The sequence below is a fragment of the Trichosurus vulpecula genome, chromosome 1 (genome assembly GCF_011100635.1).
Source record: "Trichosurus vulpecula isolate mTriVul1 chromosome 1, mTriVul1.pri, whole genome shotgun sequence".
In the NCBI taxonomy this organism is placed as follows: domain Eukaryota; kingdom Metazoa; phylum Chordata; class Mammalia; order Diprotodontia; family Phalangeridae; genus Trichosurus; species Trichosurus vulpecula.
The window spans coordinates 35,510,425-35,532,734 of record NC_050573.1 but is presented as its reverse complement, the minus strand read 5'-3'; the positions used below and the strand labels follow the sequence as shown (position 1 = coordinate 35,532,734).

The 22,310-nt window shown below is 41.9% G+C and overlaps 1 protein-coding gene across 1 annotated transcript in view; it reads right to left on the bottom strand.

Moving 5' to 3' along the window:
• The window catches only part of LOC118854139 (P2X purinoceptor 7-like), a 34,876-nt gene extending 14,577 nt beyond the window's left edge, over positions 1-20,299 (bottom strand). Inside the window, exons 1-7 of the mRNA XM_036764508.1 lie at positions 20,130-20,299; positions 18,517-18,661; positions 15,591-15,659; positions 11,681-11,753; positions 9,746-9,887; positions 4,803-4,883; positions 4,491-4,620 (exon numbers count right to left, since the gene is read on the bottom strand). Coding sequence (XP_036620403.1) covers positions 4,491-4,620; positions 4,803-4,883; positions 9,746-9,887; positions 11,681-11,753; positions 15,591-15,659; positions 18,517-18,661; positions 20,130-20,299 — 810 coding nt within the window. The remainder of the gene's footprint in view (positions 1-4,490; positions 4,621-4,802; positions 4,884-9,745; positions 9,888-11,680; positions 11,754-15,590; positions 15,660-18,516; positions 18,662-20,129) is intronic.
• Positions 20,300-22,310: the final 2,011 nt, after the last annotated feature.

Below are 22,310 nucleotides of genomic sequence, written 5' to 3'. Positions count from 1 at the left end.
AGAGCCAAGATGGCAGCTGGAAAGCAGGGACTTGCTTAAGCTCCCCCCCCAGGTCCCTCCAAACACCTATAAAAATGGCTCTGAACAAATTCTAGAGCTGCAGAACCCACGAAATAGTAAAGGGAAACAGGGTTCCAGCCCAGGACAGCCTGGATGGTCACTGGGAAGAATCTATCGCACGGATCTGGGAGTGGAGCAGAGCAGAGCCCAGCATGGGCCGCACCAGGACCAACCAGAATGGGAGCTGGGCAGAACAGGCATAGCACCCTGCATCAGTGAGCTGTGGCAGTAACCAAACTTCTCAACCCACAAACTCCAAAGACAACAGAGAAGGTTAGTGGGAAAAGCTGCTGGGACAGAGTGAAAGGAGTTCGAGGTGGCCCACCACCCCGGGGGCAGCAGAGGTGGTGCAGCTCTGAGGCTGATTCCATAGCTACAGCTGCAGTTGCTTCCAGACCCAGGCCTACCTGGTGGGAGGAATTAAGCAGTGGATTAGAGTGGGAGTGCAAAGCCTGCTTTGCTCTGCCTGGATCTGGGCCACAATCCTGGTTTGTAGTTCTTGGGGGAGAAGGAGCGCTGGTGTGGCAGAGCTTGCTGTGTAGAAGTAGCTCTGAAAATAGCAGCACAGTCCCTCAAGCTTGGGACAAAGTACTCTCTACTCTATAAGCAGTTGTACCCTAATAAAAAGCTCAAGAGTCAAGTTGTTGGCTGGGAACATGAACAGGCAGCAAAAAATGTCTCAGATTCAGACTCAGACTTCAGAATCTTATTTTGGTGACAAAGAAGACCAAAACATACAGCCAGAAGAAGTCAACAAGGTCAAAGAGACTACATCAAAAGCCTCCAAGAAAAATATGAATTGTCCTCAGGTCATGGAAGAGCTCAAAAAGGATTTGGAGAAGCAAGTAAGAGAAATAGAGGAAAAATTGGGAAGAGAAATGAGAGTTATGCAAGAAAATCATGAAAAACAAGTCAATGACTTGCTAAAGGAGAATAAAAAAAAATACTGAAGAAAATAACACCTTAAAAAATAGACTAACTGAAATGGCAAAAAAGCTCCAAAAAGCCAATGAGGAAAAGAATGCCTTGAAAGGCAGAATTAGCCAAATGGAAAAGGAGGTCCAAAAGACCACAGAAGAAAATACTACCTTAAAAATTAGATTGGAGCAAGTGTAAGCTAGTGACTTTATGAGAAATCAAGATATTATAAAACAGAACCAAAGGAATGAAAAAATGGAAGACAATGTGAAATATCTCATTGGAAAAACCACTGACCTGGAAAATTGATCCAGGACAGATAATTTAAAAATTATTGGACTACCTGAAAGCCATAATCAAAAAAAGAGCCTAGATATCATCTTTCAAGAAATTATCAAGGAAAAGTGCCCTGATATTCTAGAGCCAGAAGGTAAAATAGAAATTGAAAGAATCCAGTGATCACCTCCTGAAAAATATCCGGAAAAGAAAAGTCCTAGGAATATTGTCACCAAATTCCAGAGCTCCCAGATCAAGGAGAAAATACCATGAGCAGCCAGAAAGAAACAATTTGAGTGTTGTGGAAACACAATCAGGATAATACAAGATCTAGCAACTTCTACATTAAGGGATTGAAGGGCTTGGAATATGATATTCCAGAGGTCAATGGAGCTAGGATTAAAACCAAGAATCACCTACCCAGCACTGAGTATCATGCTCCAAGGCAAAATATGGGTTTTCAATAAAATAGAAGGCTTTCAAGCTTTCTCAGTGAAAAGACCAGAGCTGAATAGAAAATTTGACTTTCAAACACAAGAATCAAGAGAAGCATGAAAAGGTAAACAAGAAAAAGAATAAGAAAAAGAAATTACAAGGGACTTACTAAAGTTGAACTGTTTTGTTCACATTCCTACATGGAAAGACGATGTGTATGATTCATGAGACCTCAGTATTAGGGTAGCTTAAGGGAATATATATATATATATATAGACAGAGGGCATGAAGTGAGTTGAGTATGAAGGGATGATATCTAAAAACATAAAATCAAATTAAGGGGTGAGAGAGTAATATATTGAGAGAGGGAGAAAGGGAAAGATAGAATGGGGTAAATTATCTCACATAAAAGTGGCAAGAAAAAGCAGTTCTATTGGAAGGGAAGAGGGGGCAGGTGAGGGGGAATGAGTGAATCTTGCTCTCATCGGATTTGACTTGAGGAGGCAATAACACACACACTCAACTGGGTATCTCACCCCACAGGAAAGAACGAGGAAGGGGATAAAAAAGAGGGAATGATAGAAGGGAGGGCAGATAGGGGAGGAGGTAATCAAAAGCAAACACTTTTGAAAAGGGACAGGGTGAAGGGAGAAAATTGAATAAAGAGGGACTGGATAGGAAGGAGCAAAATATAGTTAGTCTTTCACAATTTGAGTATTGTGGAAGGGTTTTACATGATGATACACATGTGACCTATGTTGAATTGCTTGCCTTCTTAGGGAGGGTGGGTGGGGAGGGAAGAGGGGAGAGAATTTGGAACTCAAAGTTTTAAAAGCAGATGTTCAAAAAAAAGTTGTTTTTTAGGGGGCAGCTAGGTGGCGCAGTGAGTAGAGCACTGGCCCTGGAGGCAGGAGGACCTGAGTTCAAATCCGGCCTCAGACACTTGACACATGTACTAGCTGTGTGACCTTGGGCAAGTCACTTAACCCCAATTGCCCTGCCAAAAAGCCAAAAAAAAAAGAAGTTGTTTTTTGCATGCAACTGGGAAATAAGATATATGGGCAATGGGGCATAGAAATCTATCTTGCCCTACAAGCAAGTAAGGGGAAAAGGGATGGGGGGGTGGGAGAGGGGGGTGACAGAAGAGAGGGCTGACTGGGGAACAGGGCAATCAGAATATATGCCATCTTGGAGTGGGGGGAGGGTAGAAATGGGGAGAAAATTTGTAATTCAAAATCTTGCGGAAATCAATGCTGAAAACTAAAAATATTAAATAAAAGAAAAAAAGAGAAAAAGAATGCAGGGAGGGGTGGGGGGAACAGGTTTAGCTTTCTGCTCCAATCAATCAACAAACATTTATTCAGCACCTACTATATGCTAGGCACTGGATAAACCAAGACATAAATTAAACAGTTGATTCCCTTAAGGATTTTACATTCGATTGGAAGGACATAACATTCATTCATTCAAAAACCTTTTATTGAACACCTACTGTACATTTATCTATTGTAGTTGGGGCCCAGGAAGTGAATGAATACCAGGCACTATGCTAGGCACTTGGGGTACAGACAAAAACGGAAGCCAATTGTGTTCTCAAATGTAACTTCCAGGTGATCCTATAGACTCCAGTTGTCTGTAACCTCACTCCTGCCCTTCCCAGCCAGAAAAGAGTGTCTTACAGATCACAGATCACAGATCACCCATCACCCCATCTCTACCTCCTTGGCCAGCTGGAATAGAACTTTTTCTCTAGTCTCCTCTCTACATTATCCCTCCATTAGTCTCTCTAGAAGAAGGGGGAGGCAAGATGCTGATTACAACCAATATAAATGAAAGTCAGGCTCAGGGTCTGAGGGGCAGACAGAAAGAAAACCTCTTGAACTGTCTCAGTTCTGCCCTTGGGAGTATATCTATGAGATATGTGGAATAAATAGCTCATAAAACAGGCCTATAGGTGGTCTTCTTCACCACCAAGCCAGGATATAGATCCTCACTTCTAGATTTTGTGAAATGTAAAAACCTCCTCAGAACTGACCTCCTTGAGCATACTCAGAAACCTTTACTGTCATACTTAGCAAAGCAATGAGGAACAAATTGTTTATCTAAACCAGTCACGCTTAAACAAAAAACAAAAACTAAAACAAAAAATTATGCAAAAGTAAAGGATATGTGTAAAAGGAATAAAAATCTGTAGGGAAAAAACGAATCTCCCCCTTGTCTAAAATGGAATAGAGGGGAATAGAGAATATGCTTTCAGCTGCTTGACCTCATGGCCAATGTGTGATATGTCCAGTTCAACTCTTTGGGTGCCACTGGTTACTGGTGCCTGGTTTGCCTGTGAGAGATACCTGCTTTCATTAAAATAGTTTCTGCTCTTTCTCTGCCCACCTCTTAATGCCCTCAAGTTTTGCATGGCTACCAGATCTCATATTCTCTAGTCTCCAAAATCCTGCATAGCCATGATCATCAACTCCTTCTCCCAGGGAGTTTCAGTAGTCCTTGGAGACTTGTGGAAGGGGCTATATAAGTATACAGAAAATGAATATATATCAAATAAATTCAAAATATCTATATGGCAGTGATAATGGGCTTATGGAATGCCCATACAGCTTACATTTATCTAGAAGGATTAGTAGAGGTCTTACCTCCTGGACATGGTATCCCAGTAATCAGATTCTTTGTGGATATTCCCATCTTATATGGTAGTTGTTACTGCCTATCTGTTCCCCTCCAAACTCTGAACTAAATGCACATGAGGATGTCTGGAAAGATACTCTTCATAATAACATGGCTCTACTTACGTAGATGGCCATAGATGAAAAATTTTCCCCTGTTTCCTGTAAGATATCTCCTAGCCGGAAAATTGGACAGTCTGGCTTGAAGGTCTTGTGAAATGTACAGGAAATGTCCATTCCTGGATGGATATTTCTTCTGCAAAAGTGAAAAACAAGTGACAAAGTCATGTTTGTTGAAAAGTTGCACCCACTTGGTCTTTGGAGTGGAGCCAGGAATTGGGTAGTTGGGGCCCAGGAAGTTAATGAATGAATGAATGAAAAAATTAACATAAAACTGTAGCTGTGGCCTGGGAAATGAGTGAACAAAAAAATACTTACGTGCTATAGTTGTGGCCTGGGAAGTGAATGCTGTTCTTTAAGAGGACGGTGAAGTTTTCAGCACTGGCTAGGAGTGCTGGCCTAAGAGAAGAAAGTACAGGATGTGTTGTGGTGACCATTGTCTAGCACCAGCTAGGGAAAAACTATGACAGTTTCCCCCCAAATATATATGGGACCCTACTATGTGCAAAAACTCGATCTCGCTCAGGGATGTGAGGGTGAGAATGCATACATTAAATAAGACACAGTACCTGACTCTTAAAGACCTCACACCTGGGTAAGGAGGCAGATGGTTGTTGTTCAGTCTTCTCTGACTCTTCATGACCCCACTTAGGGTTTTCTTGGCAAAGATACTGGAGTGGTTTGCTATTTCCTTCTCCAACTCATTTTATAGATGAAGAACTGAGACAAACAGGGTTAAGTGACTTGCCCAGGGTCACACAGCCAGTCTGAGGCTAGATTTGAACTGATAAAGATGAGTCTTCCTGATTCCAAACCCAGTGCTCTATCCACTGTGCCACCTACCTGCCCTGGGAGGCAGGACACATATAAAAATATTCAATCCAATTCCACAAATTTTGTTCATTAGGTTCCTATTGAAGGCACTTTTCAATACAAAGACAAAACTGATAAAACGGTTCCTACCATCAAGGATCTTACTTGGATATTGGGTGATATAACAGGAATAAGTAAAGAAAAGATAGTCTGAGAAGGAGATTGCACTAACAATGTAGGAAGTGATTCATGAGCTGATCTTTGAAGGAAGCTAGGGATTCTAAAAGGAATGAGGGAATTCCATGAGGGGGAGGGGGTTCAGCCTTGGCAAAGGTATGGAGGGTGGAGTTGGAATGCCCAGGTCAAGGAGCATCTAGTAGGCTAGCTTGACTGGAAAGTAGTGTAACTTTTGGCTCAAAGGGCCAATTGTTGGGACTCTTTCCTCATTGGTAGAGATTGATTCTTTAATATCTAGAGTCTGTATGAGAGACAGGTGGAGTCAGTGAGAGCTGGGGAAAAGAGAGATTCGCTCTTTTTTGGGCTTCTAGCTAACTCTAATTCCTTGAGTTTTTATTGTATCCTGCACGACTACTGTGTATCTTCCCCCCTGCCCCAAGTCTTTCTTTGTGTCACTAATGTTGACTTCAAAGGGCTGTTGGCTGAGGATGTCTTTATCCTCTCAGTAGAGAGGTAACGGACTAGGCACAGAATAAGGCATATTGGCAGACATGGCCAAGGGGCTGGTTGGTTTTGCTTAAGTACTGTTAGTATTTTTCAGTCGGGTAAGACTCTTTGTGCCCTCATTTCTTAAGACAGCTATCATGTCCCACCTACACCTTCCTTTCTCCAGGCTGAACATCTCTACTTCCTTTCAATGATCCTCACGTGAAATTCCCCAGGTTATCAATGCCCTTCTTTAAATGCAACGCCCAGAACTGAGCTCAGTTTTCAAGATCTTTCTGGGGATGTGTGGGGCATCAGAGATCTGATGGGTCTGAAGCACCTGAGGCCTGTCAGATCTTGTGGTTTCATCTTATTTAAATTGGGGTGATGTCTTGACTTTTGTGTGAATTGGACTTAAGTGAGGCAGAAAGAAGAGGATAAAAATGTGACACCCTCTCTGGGCTATTCCCTCAACTTAGTGCTCAAAAATGTAAGCTGGGTCTCCAGGGTGTGACAGCTACCTTCGGTTCTAAGGGCTAACCCCAGTGGTATTCTGGAACTGACTCTTGAGACCTCATTATTAAAATTTCAGTATGAGTATTTATACCTCAGAAATCAGCAAATACCACAAAGCAGGGATTGATGTATTATTTTACTGATTATCTAGACTTAAGAAAGTGATGTAGAATATGTTAATAATACAAATTTCACTTGAAGATGTGTTGTGTATTCCCCCCTCCCCCAGAGAACCATTTGTTAAATATTTACCAGCACACTACTGGGTAATCTTGTAGGACTGTAACCCTAATACTATGGTTCATGAGCCCCCACCAGTGTGTTTCTCTTTAACAATAAGACCTAACATTTATATAGCACTTTAAGGTTTGCAATGTGATATACATATCACATTAGATCCTATGAAAAGCATTCACTCAAATGGCATGGCAAGAACAGTAGTTAGTTACACAACATTCCCTCCATAAACCTTGGGTGTATTCTACTGAAAATATAGAGAACATCAAAGACACAAAATTAGAGTATAATGGTAGTGAGGCACACACGTAACAAAAGTAATTCATAACTCCTGGTACTCTACAATATAGTGGCACTGGCCTCCTTGCTGTTTCTTGAACAAGACAGCCCATTTCCAGGCATTTTCACTGACTGCCCCCATGCCTGGAATACTCTTCCTCTTCATCTCTGCCTTTTGTCTTCCCTGACTTCCTCCAAGTCTCAGTTAAAGCCTCACCTTCTACAGGAAACCCTTCCTAATCATCCTTAATGCAAATACCTATCCCCCGTAGGTCCTGCCTATTGTTTGTTCGTAGTTGGGTTGACATCATCACCCCCCATTAGACTGTAAGCTCCTCAAGAGCACCAATTGCCTTCTGCTTTTCTCTGTATCTCCAGTGTTTGGCACAGTGCTTGGCACAATGCTCCTGGCTTGGAACTCCCCATTAACAGCCCAAATTCATCCGGAGTTTAGGGATTTAAAGCTGTCAGAGGCAGGGCTAATTTGTTTGCTCTTCTCTGAAGCTAAGTGGCATAGTGGATAGAGGGCTGAGAGTCTGGAAGACTCTGGAAGACTTATCTTCCTGAGTTCTAATCTGGGCTCAGATACTTGCTAGCTGTGTGACCCTGAGCAAGTCACTTTACTCTGTTTGCTTCAGTTTCTTCATCTGTACAAGAGCTAGAGAAGGTAAACCATTCCTGTATTTTTGTCAAGAAAACCCCAGACATCTCAGATAAAGGCCTAATTTCTCAACTATATAAAGAACTGAGTCAAATTTACAAGAATACAAGTCATTTCCCAATGAACAAATGGTCAAAGGATGTCAGCAGGGCATTTTTAGACAAATCAAAGATATCTATAGCCGTATGAAAAAATGCTCTAGGTCACTGTTGGTTAGAGAAATGCAAATTAAAACAACTCTGATGTATCACCTCACACTTATCAGAAAAGGAAAATGATAAATATTGGAAGGGATATGGGAAAATTGGGACACTAATGCATTGTTGGTGGAATCATGAACTGATCTAACCATTTTGGAGAACAATTTGGAACTATGCTCAAAGGGCTATAAAAGTGTGCCTGTCCTTTGACCCAGCAATACCATTACTAGGTCTTTATCCTAAAGAATTTTTTTTTTAAAAAGGAAAAGAACATATTTTTACAAAAATACTTGTAGCAGCTCTTTTTGGGGGGACTAAGAATTGGAAATTGAGGGGGTGTCTGTCAATTGAGGAGTGACTGAACAAGATGTGGTATATCATTGTAATGGAATATTATTGTGCTATAAGAAATGACAAACAGTATGATCTCAGAAAAACTTGACAAGACTTACATGAACTGATTCAGAGTGAAGTGAGCAGAAACAGGAGAATATTGTATACTGTAACAGCAATTTTGTACATGATCAACGGTGAACAATTTAGCTATTCTCAGCCATACAATGATCCAAGACAATCCCAAAGATCCCATGATGAAAAATGTTACCTGCCTCTAGAGAAAGAACTGATGGGGTCTGAATACAGACTGAAGGATACTATTTTTATTTTTTTTCCTTCATTCATTTCTTTTTTTATTTTTTTTTCCTTCATTCATTTCTTAGTTCAAGTTTTCTTTCATAAAATGACTAATATGCAAATAGATTTTATATGATTGCACACATATAACCTATATCAGATTGCTTACTATCTCAGGAAGGGGGGAGATGAGAGAGGAGAGGAAAGAATTTGGAAGCCAAAACTTTGAAAAAAATGTTAAAAATTGTTTCTACATGTAATTGGGGGGGGGGGGAATAAAATATTATTTTCAAAATTAAATTAAATTAAATTAAGAAAAAAAGAAAACCCCAGATGCAGTCATGAAGTCAGACATGACTACAAAGCGATTCAACAATAACAACCAGGCAAGTATTCTTCCCTTCCTGAGCCAACCAATCAACTAATAAACATGTATTAATGGCCTACTAATGCCAAGCCATCTGCTATGCTAAGCACTATTGATACAAAAACAGGCAAAAAATAGTCCCAGACCCCAAGGAGCTTACAATCAAAAAGCTGGTTGCACTTCATAACGGGATCAGGCATAGATCCATTTTACAACTATGTTAACGCCTCATTAGCATCTTATGATTAGAGTCTTGGATTTCTTATTGGAGGTGGGGGCATGAGGGAACCACATATTTTCTCTCACACAAAATTTCATATAAAATATGTAGAAAGTTATTTAGGGAGGCGAGGGAGGTACTAATGGCTTCTTGTGTATTTCCCTAGCTGACTGTCCTGGACCTACTGCCTTAACATGACCAGGTTCTGCAAAAGTCCAAGAGATTCCCAAGTTCTATTGTCATCGCTCAAAGAAGGACTCAGTTCATTACTGCATGTGGCTAATGTGGAAATATGTTTTGTATGACTTAACATGTGTAATGGGAATCCTATTTCTTGCCTCTTCAATGGGTGGGGCAGGCAGTGGAGGGAGAGAGAGAATTTGGAACTGAAAATAAAAGTTAAAAAATGAACAAAAAAGCATAAAAATTCATTTATACATGCATTCTTTTTTCAACAGATATTAAAATAATGACTTCTACATGCTCCACACGAAGGGTGGGGAACCTGTGCCTTGAGGCCACATGCGGCCCTCTAGGTCCTCAAGTGAGCCCTTTTCAGTCAAAGGGCTGCATTTGAGGACCTAGAGAGCCACATGGGGCCTTGAGGCCACAAGTTCCCCGCCTCTGTGCCTATACTAAGACAGGAGTGAGTCCATTCAGCTTCTTACTTACTGAGGAGTCTCTCTGCTTGGCTCTACAGGACACCAGGCAGAGACTTCACAGGTCTTTTGGTGCTGGCAGATCTCAGGGAGGTCACGGGTCTTTGGGTGGTAACTGGTCAAGTTATATTTTATACACTTTCCTGTTGGAACCCCTATAGGAATGATAACATTGTAAAGTCATTGCTGGAAAGAGTAGAGTGACATGGTGGTTAAGGGCCTGGGTTCAAATCCTAGCTCTGAAGCTTATTAGGTTTGTGGAAACCAAGAAGGGCCTGGGTTCAAATCCTAGCTCTGAAGCTTATTAGGTTTGTGGATCTAACCCCTCTGAGCCTTGACTTCTTCATCATTAAAATGTATTAACTGAGACCTGTAGCACCCAACTTACAGGATCATTGTAAGGATCGATGGAGATCTTGTATCAATCAACAAGCATTTATTAAATGCTTACTGTGTGCTAAGCTTTGGTTAGAGAGTCAGTCAACGAGCAATTGTTGAGTACTTACTATGTGCCAGGCACTCTGCTAAGTGTATGAATCTCTCTTGTCTTTGCATTTTGTGCTCGATACCCACCATGATGGTTGCTTTTGGCAAGGGTTCAACTGCCTGATTTATGTCTCTCTTGATGTTAATCGTCAGAGAGTCATTAAAAAAAGATGAATATAACAATCAAGTTGTTATATTATATATATATGTTTTATATATGTGTGTGTATATATATATGTTGTTATATATTTTAAGGTATTTTTTATTTCAATTCCATTCAATAGCATCTATTAAGCACCTACTCTGTACCAGACTCTGGGCTAGGAGCTCATGATACAAAAGCAAAAAGGAAAGTCTCTTCACTCCTGGAGCTTATGTCTGTTGGAGGAATAGAACATTCCTTCATTCACGTGTTGAGCTCCTGCTAAGTGTCATACACTGGTCACTGGTTGAGGATACAAAGATAAAAAGGAAATTGTTTCTGCCCTCAAGGAGCTTCTATTCTCTTTTAGACATTGTGTTCCACTGGTATAGTTTTTTAAATTTTGATTTCTGAAGACATTAATGTTTAATTAATTTTAATTAAACCACCCTCTACAAGTAACATTTCTTGTACTGCATTGTCAATGTTTTATAACTAATCCCTAGTTGAGTCCAAACATAAAAAAACAATAAATATCCAATCAAAAAGTAATGGCTGACACCTACACTGGCATAGTTTTTGAGAACCCAGGGTCTCCTACTGGTGGCGTTGGAGTAGGATTTGAATTTATGGGGATCTGGGTGGTGCATTGGATAGAGCTCTGGACCTGGAGTCAGGAAGATCTGAGTTCAAATCCGGCTTCAGACACTTACTAGCTGCGTGACCCTAGGCCAGTCATTACACCCTTTTTGCCTCAGTTTCCTCATCTGTGAAATGAGCTGGAGAAGGAAATGGCAAACCATTCCAGTATCTTTGCCAAGAAAACTCCAAATGGGGTCACAAAGAATCAGACACAACTGAAACAACTAAACTACAACGGCCGGTTTTTTTTTTTGTTCAGGGTAACAGATTCAGGATCTATCTGTGCCATAGACGAGCTGTGCCATCATGAGGCTGCAGGTGGTACCACAGTGCATGAAGTGCTGGACCTGGAGTCAGGGAGAGTTGAATTCACATCCAGCCTCAAACACTTACTAGCTGTGTGACCCTCGGCAAGTCACTTAACCCTGTTGGCCTCAGTTTCCTCACCTGTAAAATGAGCTGGAGAAGGAAATGGCAAACCACTCCAGCCTCTTTGCCAAGAAAACCCCAAATGGGGTCACAAAGAGTCAGACACAACTGAAACAGCTGAACAATAAGGAGAAGACTGAGGATTTTGGGTCCTGACAGAGCTTAAGGAGGAGTCACTGATATGCCCCAAATGAGAGTCCCTTTATCATTACTGGAGTCAGGCTCTTAGGAACAGGACACAACATGTACCTTTGCTCAGTGGGTCAGTCCTGCCCTTTTTGCAATCCTGATCAGAAGAACAGCAAGTCTTGTTGGTGGGAAACTGTGGGGGAAAAAACAAGAAGACAAGAGGACATGAGTGAATGCCTCGATCAATCATCCTTCAATAGAGAGAAAAACGTGGGATTTAGAGTCAGAGGTATTGGGTTCAAGTCCCACTAGCTCTGTGACAAGTGTCAGTTCTTTATTACCTAGAAAATAGAGGTACCAATATTTGTCCTATCAAACCCATAAGGGTGTTATGTAAAAAAATACTTCATAAACTTTAAAGGACTACATGAACAGAGCTACTTTTTAAAGATATGCTTCTTATGCCTCGGCCATCTTCTCACACTCCTCCTTTACCACCAGGACCAAAGATCATGCCACAGAGGAATTGCATGGCCCATTATATTTTGGATGTCTTTGGTCATCCTTCACTCTACAGCCCAGGCATACCTTGCTGGCATGGATGTACCCTCCCCCAGGCCTAATTTCCAATTCTGGACCTGTGAATAAATCAGTTCTGCCATTGTCACTAGAATGGGCATGCCCATCTACTCTTCCATTGATTACTCCACTCACCATCATTGTAACTTCCAAAACCAATACACCCCTCCTAGGCCACTACTGCCCTATGCGTGTCATCTCACCATATTAGAAGACAAACACTTGCATCCCTAGTGCTTAGCGCAGTGCTCGGCCTGTGTCTTTCTATTTTCTATGTCTATTCTATTTCTGTTTCTGTAAGTGTTTTTCTATTCATTCGCTCGCCTATTCGTTCAGTTTTAAAAGGTGTCGGGATGGCTTCGTTCAGTGATAATTGGAGAGATGATGACGGATATGTGGACTGGTTTATGAAATATATGCAGAGGTGAGACTAGCAGATGGTACAATCCGAAGGATTTAGGACTGGTTGGAGGATGAAGAGTAATCCTTAATGGTTCAGTGTCAATTTCCAAGGAGATCTCCAGTGGAGTGACCCAGGGATCTGTGTTTAGCTCTATGTTACTTAGAATTTTTATCAATGACTTGTTGTTTTATCTATTAGTCCTATTTGACTCTTTGTGACCCCATTTGGGGATTTCTTAGCAAAGATAATGGAGTGGTTTACCATTTCCTTCTCCAGCTCATTTTACAAATGAGGAAACTGAGGCAACCAGGGTTAAGTGACTTGCCTAGGGTCTCATAGTTAGTGTCTGAGGCTGGATTTGAACTCAGGTCCTCCTGACTCCAGGGCTGGCACTCAATCCACTGTGCCACCTAGCTGCTTGATCAATTACTTAAAGGAATAGATGATGGGACAGTTAGATGGCACAGTGAGTAGAGCATTGGCCCTGGAGTCAGGGCCTCAAATCCAGCCTCAGATACCTGACATACTTACTAGCTGTGTGACCTTAGGCAAGTCACTTAACCCCAATTGCCTTGCCTTCCCCCTCCAAAAAAAAAAAAAAAGGAAAAAAAGGAATAGATGGTTGACACCAGTCTAGGAGAGAGAGCTAATACAATGGATAACAGAGTCAGGGTTCCAAAAAATGGGCCAGAGCACTGAGCTAAATTTATGGGATACAACTAAAGTAGCCCTCAAAGGCAAATCTATCTCCCTCACCACTTATATAACAAAAAGTGAAAAGAATATTGAGTTGTATTTGCAAACAGAAGAAATCAGAGGTCACAAATTAAAACACTAATACCATGTGCAAAGAATTAGAATTAAGGAGAAATTAACACAATCCCAACTAAAATAATAAATGAATTAATAAATAAGCGAGCTATTTGTGAAAATCCTAGTTAAGACTGATGAGCTACAAAAAAATATCTAATTAAAAAGAAGAGTGAGGAAAACTGAATGCCCAAAATCTAAATTGAGAAGAGAGATAGCACAATTAATGGAGAAGAAATGAAGAAAATCACCAAAATTTAGCGATATATTTGAAAATGTTCATTATAATAATTTGATCTGTACGCGTGAAAGGTTGCTAGGTGGCACTAGGCCTGGAGTCGGGAAGAGCCGTGTTTAATTCCTCAGACACTCACCAGCTGGGCGACCCTAGGTGAGTTTGCTACCCTCTGTTGGCCTCCGTCTCCTCGTCTGTAAAACGGGCGTAATTATAGCACTTACCCCTCGAGGTTGTCGAGAGGATAGAAATGAGATGATATCTGTAAAGCGCTTTGCCCATCTTAAAGCCCAATGTGAATGTTAGTTATTGTCATTAGTATTACTGCGGATAGAAAACCAGCCTCAAAGTCAGAGCCTAGAATAAAGTTCTGCCTCTGACACAACCCGGCTGTGTGACCCGGGGCGAGGCTGTGGGCAACTCTAAGATTACAAGTTGCAGAAAAGGAGTCGCTCTTCATTGGGAGAGAGAGAGTTTCCATACCCAAAATCACGGGTCTAGTCCTTATCTCTTCTTGTTATATCGTTCAGTTCGTTTTCAGTTGTGTCCGACTCTTCGTGACCCCATTTGGGGTTTTCTTGGCAAAGAGGCTGGAGTGGTTTGCCATTTCCTTCTCCAGTTCATTTTACAGATGAGGAAACTGAGGCAACCAGGGTTAAATGACTTGTCCAGGGTCACGTGGCTAGTAAATGTCAAAAGTCAGATTTGAACTCAGGTCTTTCTGACCTCAGGCCAGGCTCTCAATCTACTGTGCCACCTACACCTAAGTTCAAATCTGCCCCCAGATACTTTCTGGCTGTGTGAGCCTGGACAAGTCGCATGCTTGTAAAAGGGAGTTAAAAATAGCCTTACACTCCCACATCATTATGATCAGATGAGATAATATTTGCATTTAAGATCCTTCCAGGAGTTCTCTTATTGATTAATTAAATTGATTCCATTCTTTTTTCTTTTTTTTGGAGTGGGGAAGGCAGGGCAATTGGGGTTAAGTGACTTGCCAAAGGTCACACAGCTAGTAAGTGTGTCAAGTGTCTGAGGCCGGATTTGAACTCAGGTCCTCCTGACTCCAGGGCCGGTATTCTACCCACTGTGCCACCTAGCTGCCCCAATCACATTCTCTTAAAACCCAAGAGAACCCTGTTCTCCACCAACTAGTGCTTAGGGCACTTTGAGGCCTTGTACTAGATTATAGATGTCAGCGACTGCTATGGTCCTCCGTTCCTCTGGAGAGGACAGAAAGAAGGCTGAGCTCCCTGCTCCTCGCCTGGCTCAGAGCATGAACGAGGCTGACCTCTTGGAAAGGGCTACATTGCAGGTGCCTAGAACAGAGACTCAGTTTACCTCTGGGCTATAGGAACCCTCAGGGACCCCCATTATCATTCCTAATTCGACTGATCCAGAGTATCTGCAGTAAGGCTGCTGAGAGAGAGAGAGAGAGAGAGAGAGAGAGAGAGAGAGAGAGCAGGCCTCTGAGGGCTCAGATCTCACCTCTAATATGGAACTGGTTGTGTGACCTTGGGCAAGTCACTCAAACTCTCGATGCTATAGGCTACTCTCTGAGATTAAAAGTTTCTGGGATAGTACTGACCTGCCTTGCTGAAAGGGATTTGGTCATCAGGGAATTCTCTATACCTGGGAAATCACAAGCTAGCCCTTATTCCAATCCAATAAACACGTATCAAGCACCTAATATGTGCTAAGTGTTGGGAGGTACAAATAATAAAAAGAAAGACAGTTCCTGCCTCCTTTCTTGAGTATTTGGCAGTGCCTCATACTTATTTCCTGAGTATTCACTCACCTCCTCTCCCCAAAAAGATTTCAGAACATACACACTTACACACTTACACTGTTACACACTCACACGCTCACACACTTACCCTCTTCAGAGACCATGGAGGATGGTGTCTCTCTTGGTTCCAGATTGTACCCTCCCTGCCTCTACCAGACCTGCCTGTCCAGGTTTCATCATTAGGTCCCCCATCCCCACTCACAATCTTCCTTACCTCGGGACAAATCCCCTGCCTCTGGCCTTCTGTGGTTAGGAAGTTAGTGATTACAAAGAATGAATTTCCCTGAGAAGAAAAAGAACACAGAACTTCCAAATGAGTGAAATTTGCCGACGTTCTTGATTTTTATTTCTGTTAATAATAACGGAAATGTTCTCATCAGTGAATAAAAAGACCTTTATCAAGCACCTACTATGTGCCAGATAGTATGCTAAAGTGATAAGGATACAAATAGCACATTCTATGAGGGAAGACAACACATAGGTGGGACAGGTAGTGAGGGCAGAGGTATTTTGGTGAGAGAAATCCCAGGGGCTGGTTAGTGGAATCATAGAGCAATTGATGAGAATGCATTGGGCTAGAGCGTTCCTGAGGCAAGCTGTTAGTCTCTTCATTAAACATAAGTCTGGAAAAACGTAGTGACAAACAGCCTGGACTAGAGAGAAGCAAAGCCCTGTATGGCGTCTCCAAAATAGGAGCTGGGGCCACTGGAGGGCTGTAGCATGACCCTAAGGGAGTGACCCAACCCATAAGAAGATTAGGAGATGGAATCTCATCCTACCCAGATAACCAGCCATGGGATGGTCTAGCCCTAAATTCTAACCCTAGGGAATGGCCATAGAACTCTCTGTGCTGACCCAGTGGTTGTCAAGAGTAGATAAATTTGGAAGAGACCTTAGACTCTACCTAGACCAATTCCCTCATTTTAGGGATAAAGAAACTGAGGCAAACAGAGGTTAAGTGACATGCCCAGGGTCACACAGCTGGTTAAGTGGCTGTTCAGGGTCACACAGATGGTTAAGTATCTAAGACAGGATTCATACCAAGCTCTTCCTGAGTCTAGGCCCAAGGCTCTGTACACTATATCAAGACGCCTCTACACTGCTAAATTGTAAACTCCCTGAAGGCAGGGACAGGATTTCACTTAACCCAATGTTAGCCTCTTTGCCTAGCACTGATATGCAGTAGGTATGTGGTAAACGTTGGTGCTCAGCATGGCATGCCCACATCAGAGAAGGTTCTGTGCTCTATGAGCAAAGCAGAATTGAAACAGCTCAAAGGAAATGCAGGATGTGTAGATTTAGAGAATCCTCCCTAAATGTTCACACACACTGTTTGTGCCTGACCTGTGGCAGAGCGTTCTGAGCTCGTATTAGTTTGATCGACTACAGTCTGACACATTGAAACTTGACTCTAGCATAGTGAGGTCATTTTGGTCCTCTTTGAGAATGAAGGACAAACAACCAACCAAATGTTGTAGAAGGAATGAATGAGGCCACATGGGATTTTCCAAAGGCCAGTTTCTTTTCTTTTAGAGGTAAATGTATTTTCCTTTCCACAATGGATGTCTTTCTGAAAAAATATGTAAACAGACTCCTGTAAATTAAGTCATTTTAAATTCACTAAAGGAAGTGGTAATTAGTAGAGTCAGGTGAAGAACTCTTTTGTAAGGCAATCTATTGTCTCCTAATCCATCTTCTGGGTCTGAGTGAGCATGGTAGATCCTGTCAGGATCCCCAGGCCAAGACCACCCTTCCCCTTTTACTATTAGGAGACACACTGTTTTCCAGAGCTAAGGCCTAGCAAGAAGGCTGTGTCCTGAGCATAACAACAATCCTTTGCGCTCACCCTCTGGATGATCTCAGCCACAGCTGGTGTTTCACACCAGCACCAGGTGGTCTCTGAGCTCGGACAAGCACCTGCAGTACCCGTGTTCTGGGCATGAAGTTCTGCTATGAATCAGACTTGTCTCGTTGTCACTGTTACCTCTCATTGTCAGGGCTTCAGCTCACTGTGTAGTCACTAGTATATGTATTAGATTTGCCTTCACCAAAGGGGATCTCCTACTAGAGGGGCCCCCAGCACATGTGTGTCTGGTTTCCCTCCTCCGATGAATCAAGTTTTTTGCTTGTGACCACTGATATCTCTTTGGTTTTATTTTATTTTATTTTTAGAATTAACTCTGGTTGTGATAACCTATGTGAGCTTTCTGGGGTTTTTAGAGTTAACAGTAGTTATAGAGCTACTGTGGCTCTTTGGTCGTTTGTTATTAGGGTTGACGATCTTATATTTATTCTTTCCTGTTCAGTGAATTGGGTTTTTCAGGTAGACAGTTTGCATGATGCAGGGCCCACCTGTATTAAACTCTTTGTTTAGGGTCTCCATGCTCTGACTCCTAAATGGAAATGGGTGAACTTTTGATAATATCAAAAAGTCTTTAAACTACATAGATTTTAACCCAGTGATAACCGTTACTAGTCCTATACCCCAAAAAGATCAAAGAAAGAGAAAAAGGACCCACATGAACAAAATTATTGACAATGGCTTTTTTTTGTGGAGTCAGAGACCTGGAGACTGATGGGGTGCCCATCAAGGGAGGAATGGCTGAACCAATTATGGCACATGAATGGGACAGAATGCTATTGTGCTGTAAGAAAGGATGAAGCGGCAGTTTCAGAGAAGCCTGGGGAAGAGCTATATAAACTGATGCAGAAGAAGTGAGCAGAATGAGAACAGTTTATAACAGCAGCCACAAAGTTATAAAGACAAACAACTTTGAAAGATTTATGAACTCTGATCAACACAATGACCCTACAGGATTTTGGAGGACCAATGATAGGGAGCACTAGCCACCTGCTGACAGAGATATGATAGGCTCAGGGTACACAATGAAACGCACACTTTTGAACATGGCCGATGTGGGAATTTGTTTCGAATAACTATACATCTTGGATATAAAGATTTTCTTTTTCTTTTTTTTGTTAATGGGAGGAGGAAGAGAAAATAAATGCTTGTTACTTATTACTTGAACAAAAACTTGTTACTTGTAAAAACTTAAATTTTTTTTAAAAAAACCTCTCGATCAGAAAGTAATACCCAAGGGTCCTGATTCTGGTGTGCATGGGAATTCAGGGATTCTCACCTGCAAGGGAAAAGTGTAATCTGCCGGGTCCAGCACTCTGGTCTTATTTCCTTCGGTCACCTCTGCTATTCCTTTAATTTTGGTGTGCACGGAGCTGATAAGGGGTTCCTTGCGCTGGTACAATTTCTCACTCCACAAGCCAAAGCTGAATGTGGCAAAAAGAAAAGACCCTTTGCTGTGGTTTCTAAGTCTTTTGCCTGTGAACCAGCCCCTTCTTAGCCTTAAAATTTGTGGAAAAGAGATTCCTAGACTAAAGAAACTTCCAGGCTAATTTGCTCTCATTCAACAAATCTTTGCCCAGAATGCACTCGTTTCTTGTTGTTCCCACCTCTTGGAATCCAAGCTTTTTTTAGTGTTCTGCTCAGCTGTGACCTCTCTTCTACTTCTTTGTATTTACTTACCTGTGTACATATTCTATCTCCCAATAGAATGTAAGCTCCCTGAGGGTAGGGACTGCTTCATTATATACACACTCCAAACTAGCTTTCTTGCTGTTCTTCACATAAGATACTCAATCTCCCACCTCCGGGCCTTTGTACTGTGCCTCCCCTATGCCTCCCTCCTCACCTCTACCTCTTAAAACCACTAATTTCCTTCAAATCTCAGCTCACCTTCTACATGAAGTCTCTTCTGATCTCTCCCAGCTGTTAGGGCCTCCTCCCCTCATTGCCTTGAATAAATTTCACATAGCCACTAATAATAACTAGCTTTTATATGAGATTTACAAAGCGCTTTACACGTATTATCTCATTTGATCCTCCCAACAATCCTGGGAGGTAGGTACTATTAGTAACTCCCATTTTACAGATGAGGAAACTGAGGCTGAAAGATATTAAGTGACTTGCCCAGGGTCACACAGATAGTAAGTATCTGAGGCTAGATTGGAATTCAGGTCTTCCCAACTCCAACTTCAGCACTCTATCCACCACACCACCTAACTGCCTCTGGTCGCTGTGGTACTACCTTAGTAAATATGCCAATGGGCTATCATTTTATATTTTTATATATTTATAATATATTTCTATATTCACAATATATTTATAACATTATACCTCTATATCAATATTATATTAATATACAATATATGTCAACACAATCTTATATTTATGTAGAATATTAAAATATATTTTATATTTTATAATATATTTCTATATTTTATTATATTATTTTATAGCCAAGAAACTAGAGGATCAGATAAGTTAGATGTTGCCATCTGACTTACGTTTCATCCACACAATTATTTATTGAACACCTACTTTGTGCCCAGAGATACAAAGTCAATCAGCAATAATTGATCAGGTACCCGCCATGCCCCAGATGCCAGGGTGATCACCATGGTGGGCCATACCATTTTGAGGGGGGCGTCTGAGGATATTCATGAAGCACATGACATGTGAGCTGGGCTTTGGGTGATGGGTAGGATTTGGGTAAGAGAAGGGGAAGGCATTAAAGGAAGGGAGAACTGGGTGGGAAAAAAGGCAAGAGTGTTGGTGGAGGGAGATAAGACAGTGAGGATCGGAGCAGCTGGAGCAGAGGACCTTTCAAAGGAGCAGAAGAAGATAAGGTTGTCAGGGGAATTACAAGAGAAATGAAGCTTGTGGTCTCAGACTTACCAGATGTAGATGAGAACGAGCACAGAAATAAGCCACTTGAGAGTCCCGTACCAGACGTTCTGAATTTCCACAACTTTCTCAGTCTTAATACTGAACAGACTGCTGGAATAGCACCAGTCCCTCTGGCACCTCATTGCCATCAGGGCAGGGGGTTCCTTGAGCACCTGCATGACAGCCATGCTGATGTTCAGCGCTGCTGAGTTCTTCTGTTCTGTCCTGGCTCACTGAACCAGGCAAGTGTGAACAGTTCCGAAATACTTCTCTCTAAGATTTGGACGATTTTGAAAAGAACTTTCAGTTTTGCTTAAGTAGGAATATAAGAACTGACAAGGCTAGAGATTCATCTAGAGATAACACTTCTCTGATAGCTTGGCCTCACTTAGGCATGCTTTGTGCACTAAAGAAAACCATTTGTTCTGGAGGTAATCTCTGGCTACAATAAACTGTATTATTATGAATAAATGAATGGATGGATGGATGAAAAAAAGTTCATTGAGTAGGTAATATGTGCTGAACAAAGTGCAAAATTCTGGAGATATAAATACAAGCAATCAAGACAGTCCCTGCTGCCACGGAGTTTACATTCTAAGGTGGGGGTGGGGAGAGAGAACAGCTAAAGAAGAGCTGGAAAGGCCTTTGGGTATAATCAGGGCAGCATGGGTTGGAAATGACATGTTGATAACCTGGTTCTGAGGTCCCCAGTGAAATGTATGAATCCTAGGAGGAAGAGGATGGGGAGGATGCCCAGAGTATATGGAAGGAAGGAAATAAGCATTTATTAAGCACCTACTATGTGCCGGGCACTGTGCAAAGTGCTTTTTACAAATATTATCTCATTTGATCCTCACAACGGCCCTGGGAGGTAGCTGCTATTAGGTCCCCATTTTGTTGTTGTTGTTCACAGCTCTCTGTGACCCCATTTAGTGCTTTCTTGACAGAGATACCAGAGTGGTTTGCCATTTCCTTCTCCAGCTCATTTTACAGATGAGGAAACTGAGGCAAGCAAGGTTAAGTGACTTGCCCAGGGTCACAAGGCTAGGAAGTGTCTGAGATCAGATTTGAACTCAGGAAGATGAGTCTTCCTGACTCCAGGTCTCATGTTCTATCCGTTGCACCACCTAGCTGCCCCATCCCTGTTTTACAGTTGAGGAAACTGAGGAAAACAGAAGTCCAATAACTCACCCAGGCTCACACAGCTATCTGAGACCAAATTTGAACTCAGGTCTTCCTGACTCCAGGTCTGCTGCTCTACCCCCTGTGCCACCAGCTGGCTTGTTAAGGTGCCTGCAGCTCCACGCTGTCGATTGAACTAAGTTGAAAGATCTCACGGGTACAAGTCTGTAATAATGATGAAGATGATGATAGCTAGCATTTATTAAGCAACTACTATGTGCCAGGAATTCTGCTAAGCACTTTACAGATATTATTTCACACGATCATAGCAATAACCTCAGAAGGTAGGCACTACAATTATCCCAACTTTGTAGTTCAGGAAACAGAGGCAAACAGAAGTTAATGACTTGCCCAAGGTCATAAAGTCCCTGGAGGTCGAAAGATCTTAACCCGTCCTTCAAATCAACTACAGCATTAAACCAGCCTAGGTGGATGAATATTCTTAGATTTCAGCAACGCATTTGGCTTAGTCTTTCATGCCATCCTTGTGGATAAGAGGAAAAGATGTGTTCTAGACAACAGTACAATGTGATGGAGCCAGACCTGGTCCAAAGACTAGACCTAATAAAGAATGATAGGAAGGTCTCTAGTAACGTGCCTCAGGGATCAGTTCCTGGCCCTGTGATCTTTAGCATCACTGTTAATGCTGTCAATGTTGGATGAAGGCACAGGATAGATATTTGTCAAATTTTCAGGTAGATTGAGTTGGGTTAGATCATAGGTAGACAAACTACTGTCCCAGGGCCAGTTGGATCTGATGCAGAGACCAGAGTTTGCTGACTCCTATGTTAGATGATCACTTTGGGACCCCAAGAGTTCCCAGCAAGGTAGAATGATGGGCCAGCTCTGATGAGGTGACATTTAATAGAGATCAATGTAAAGTTAGACACCTGAGTTCCAAAAAATCAACTTTACAAGAAGAGGATGGGCAAGGCCCAGATAGGCAACAACAGCTCCTCTAGGAAAGATTTGTGGCTTTTATTGGGTGGAGTCAACAATGTGATATGG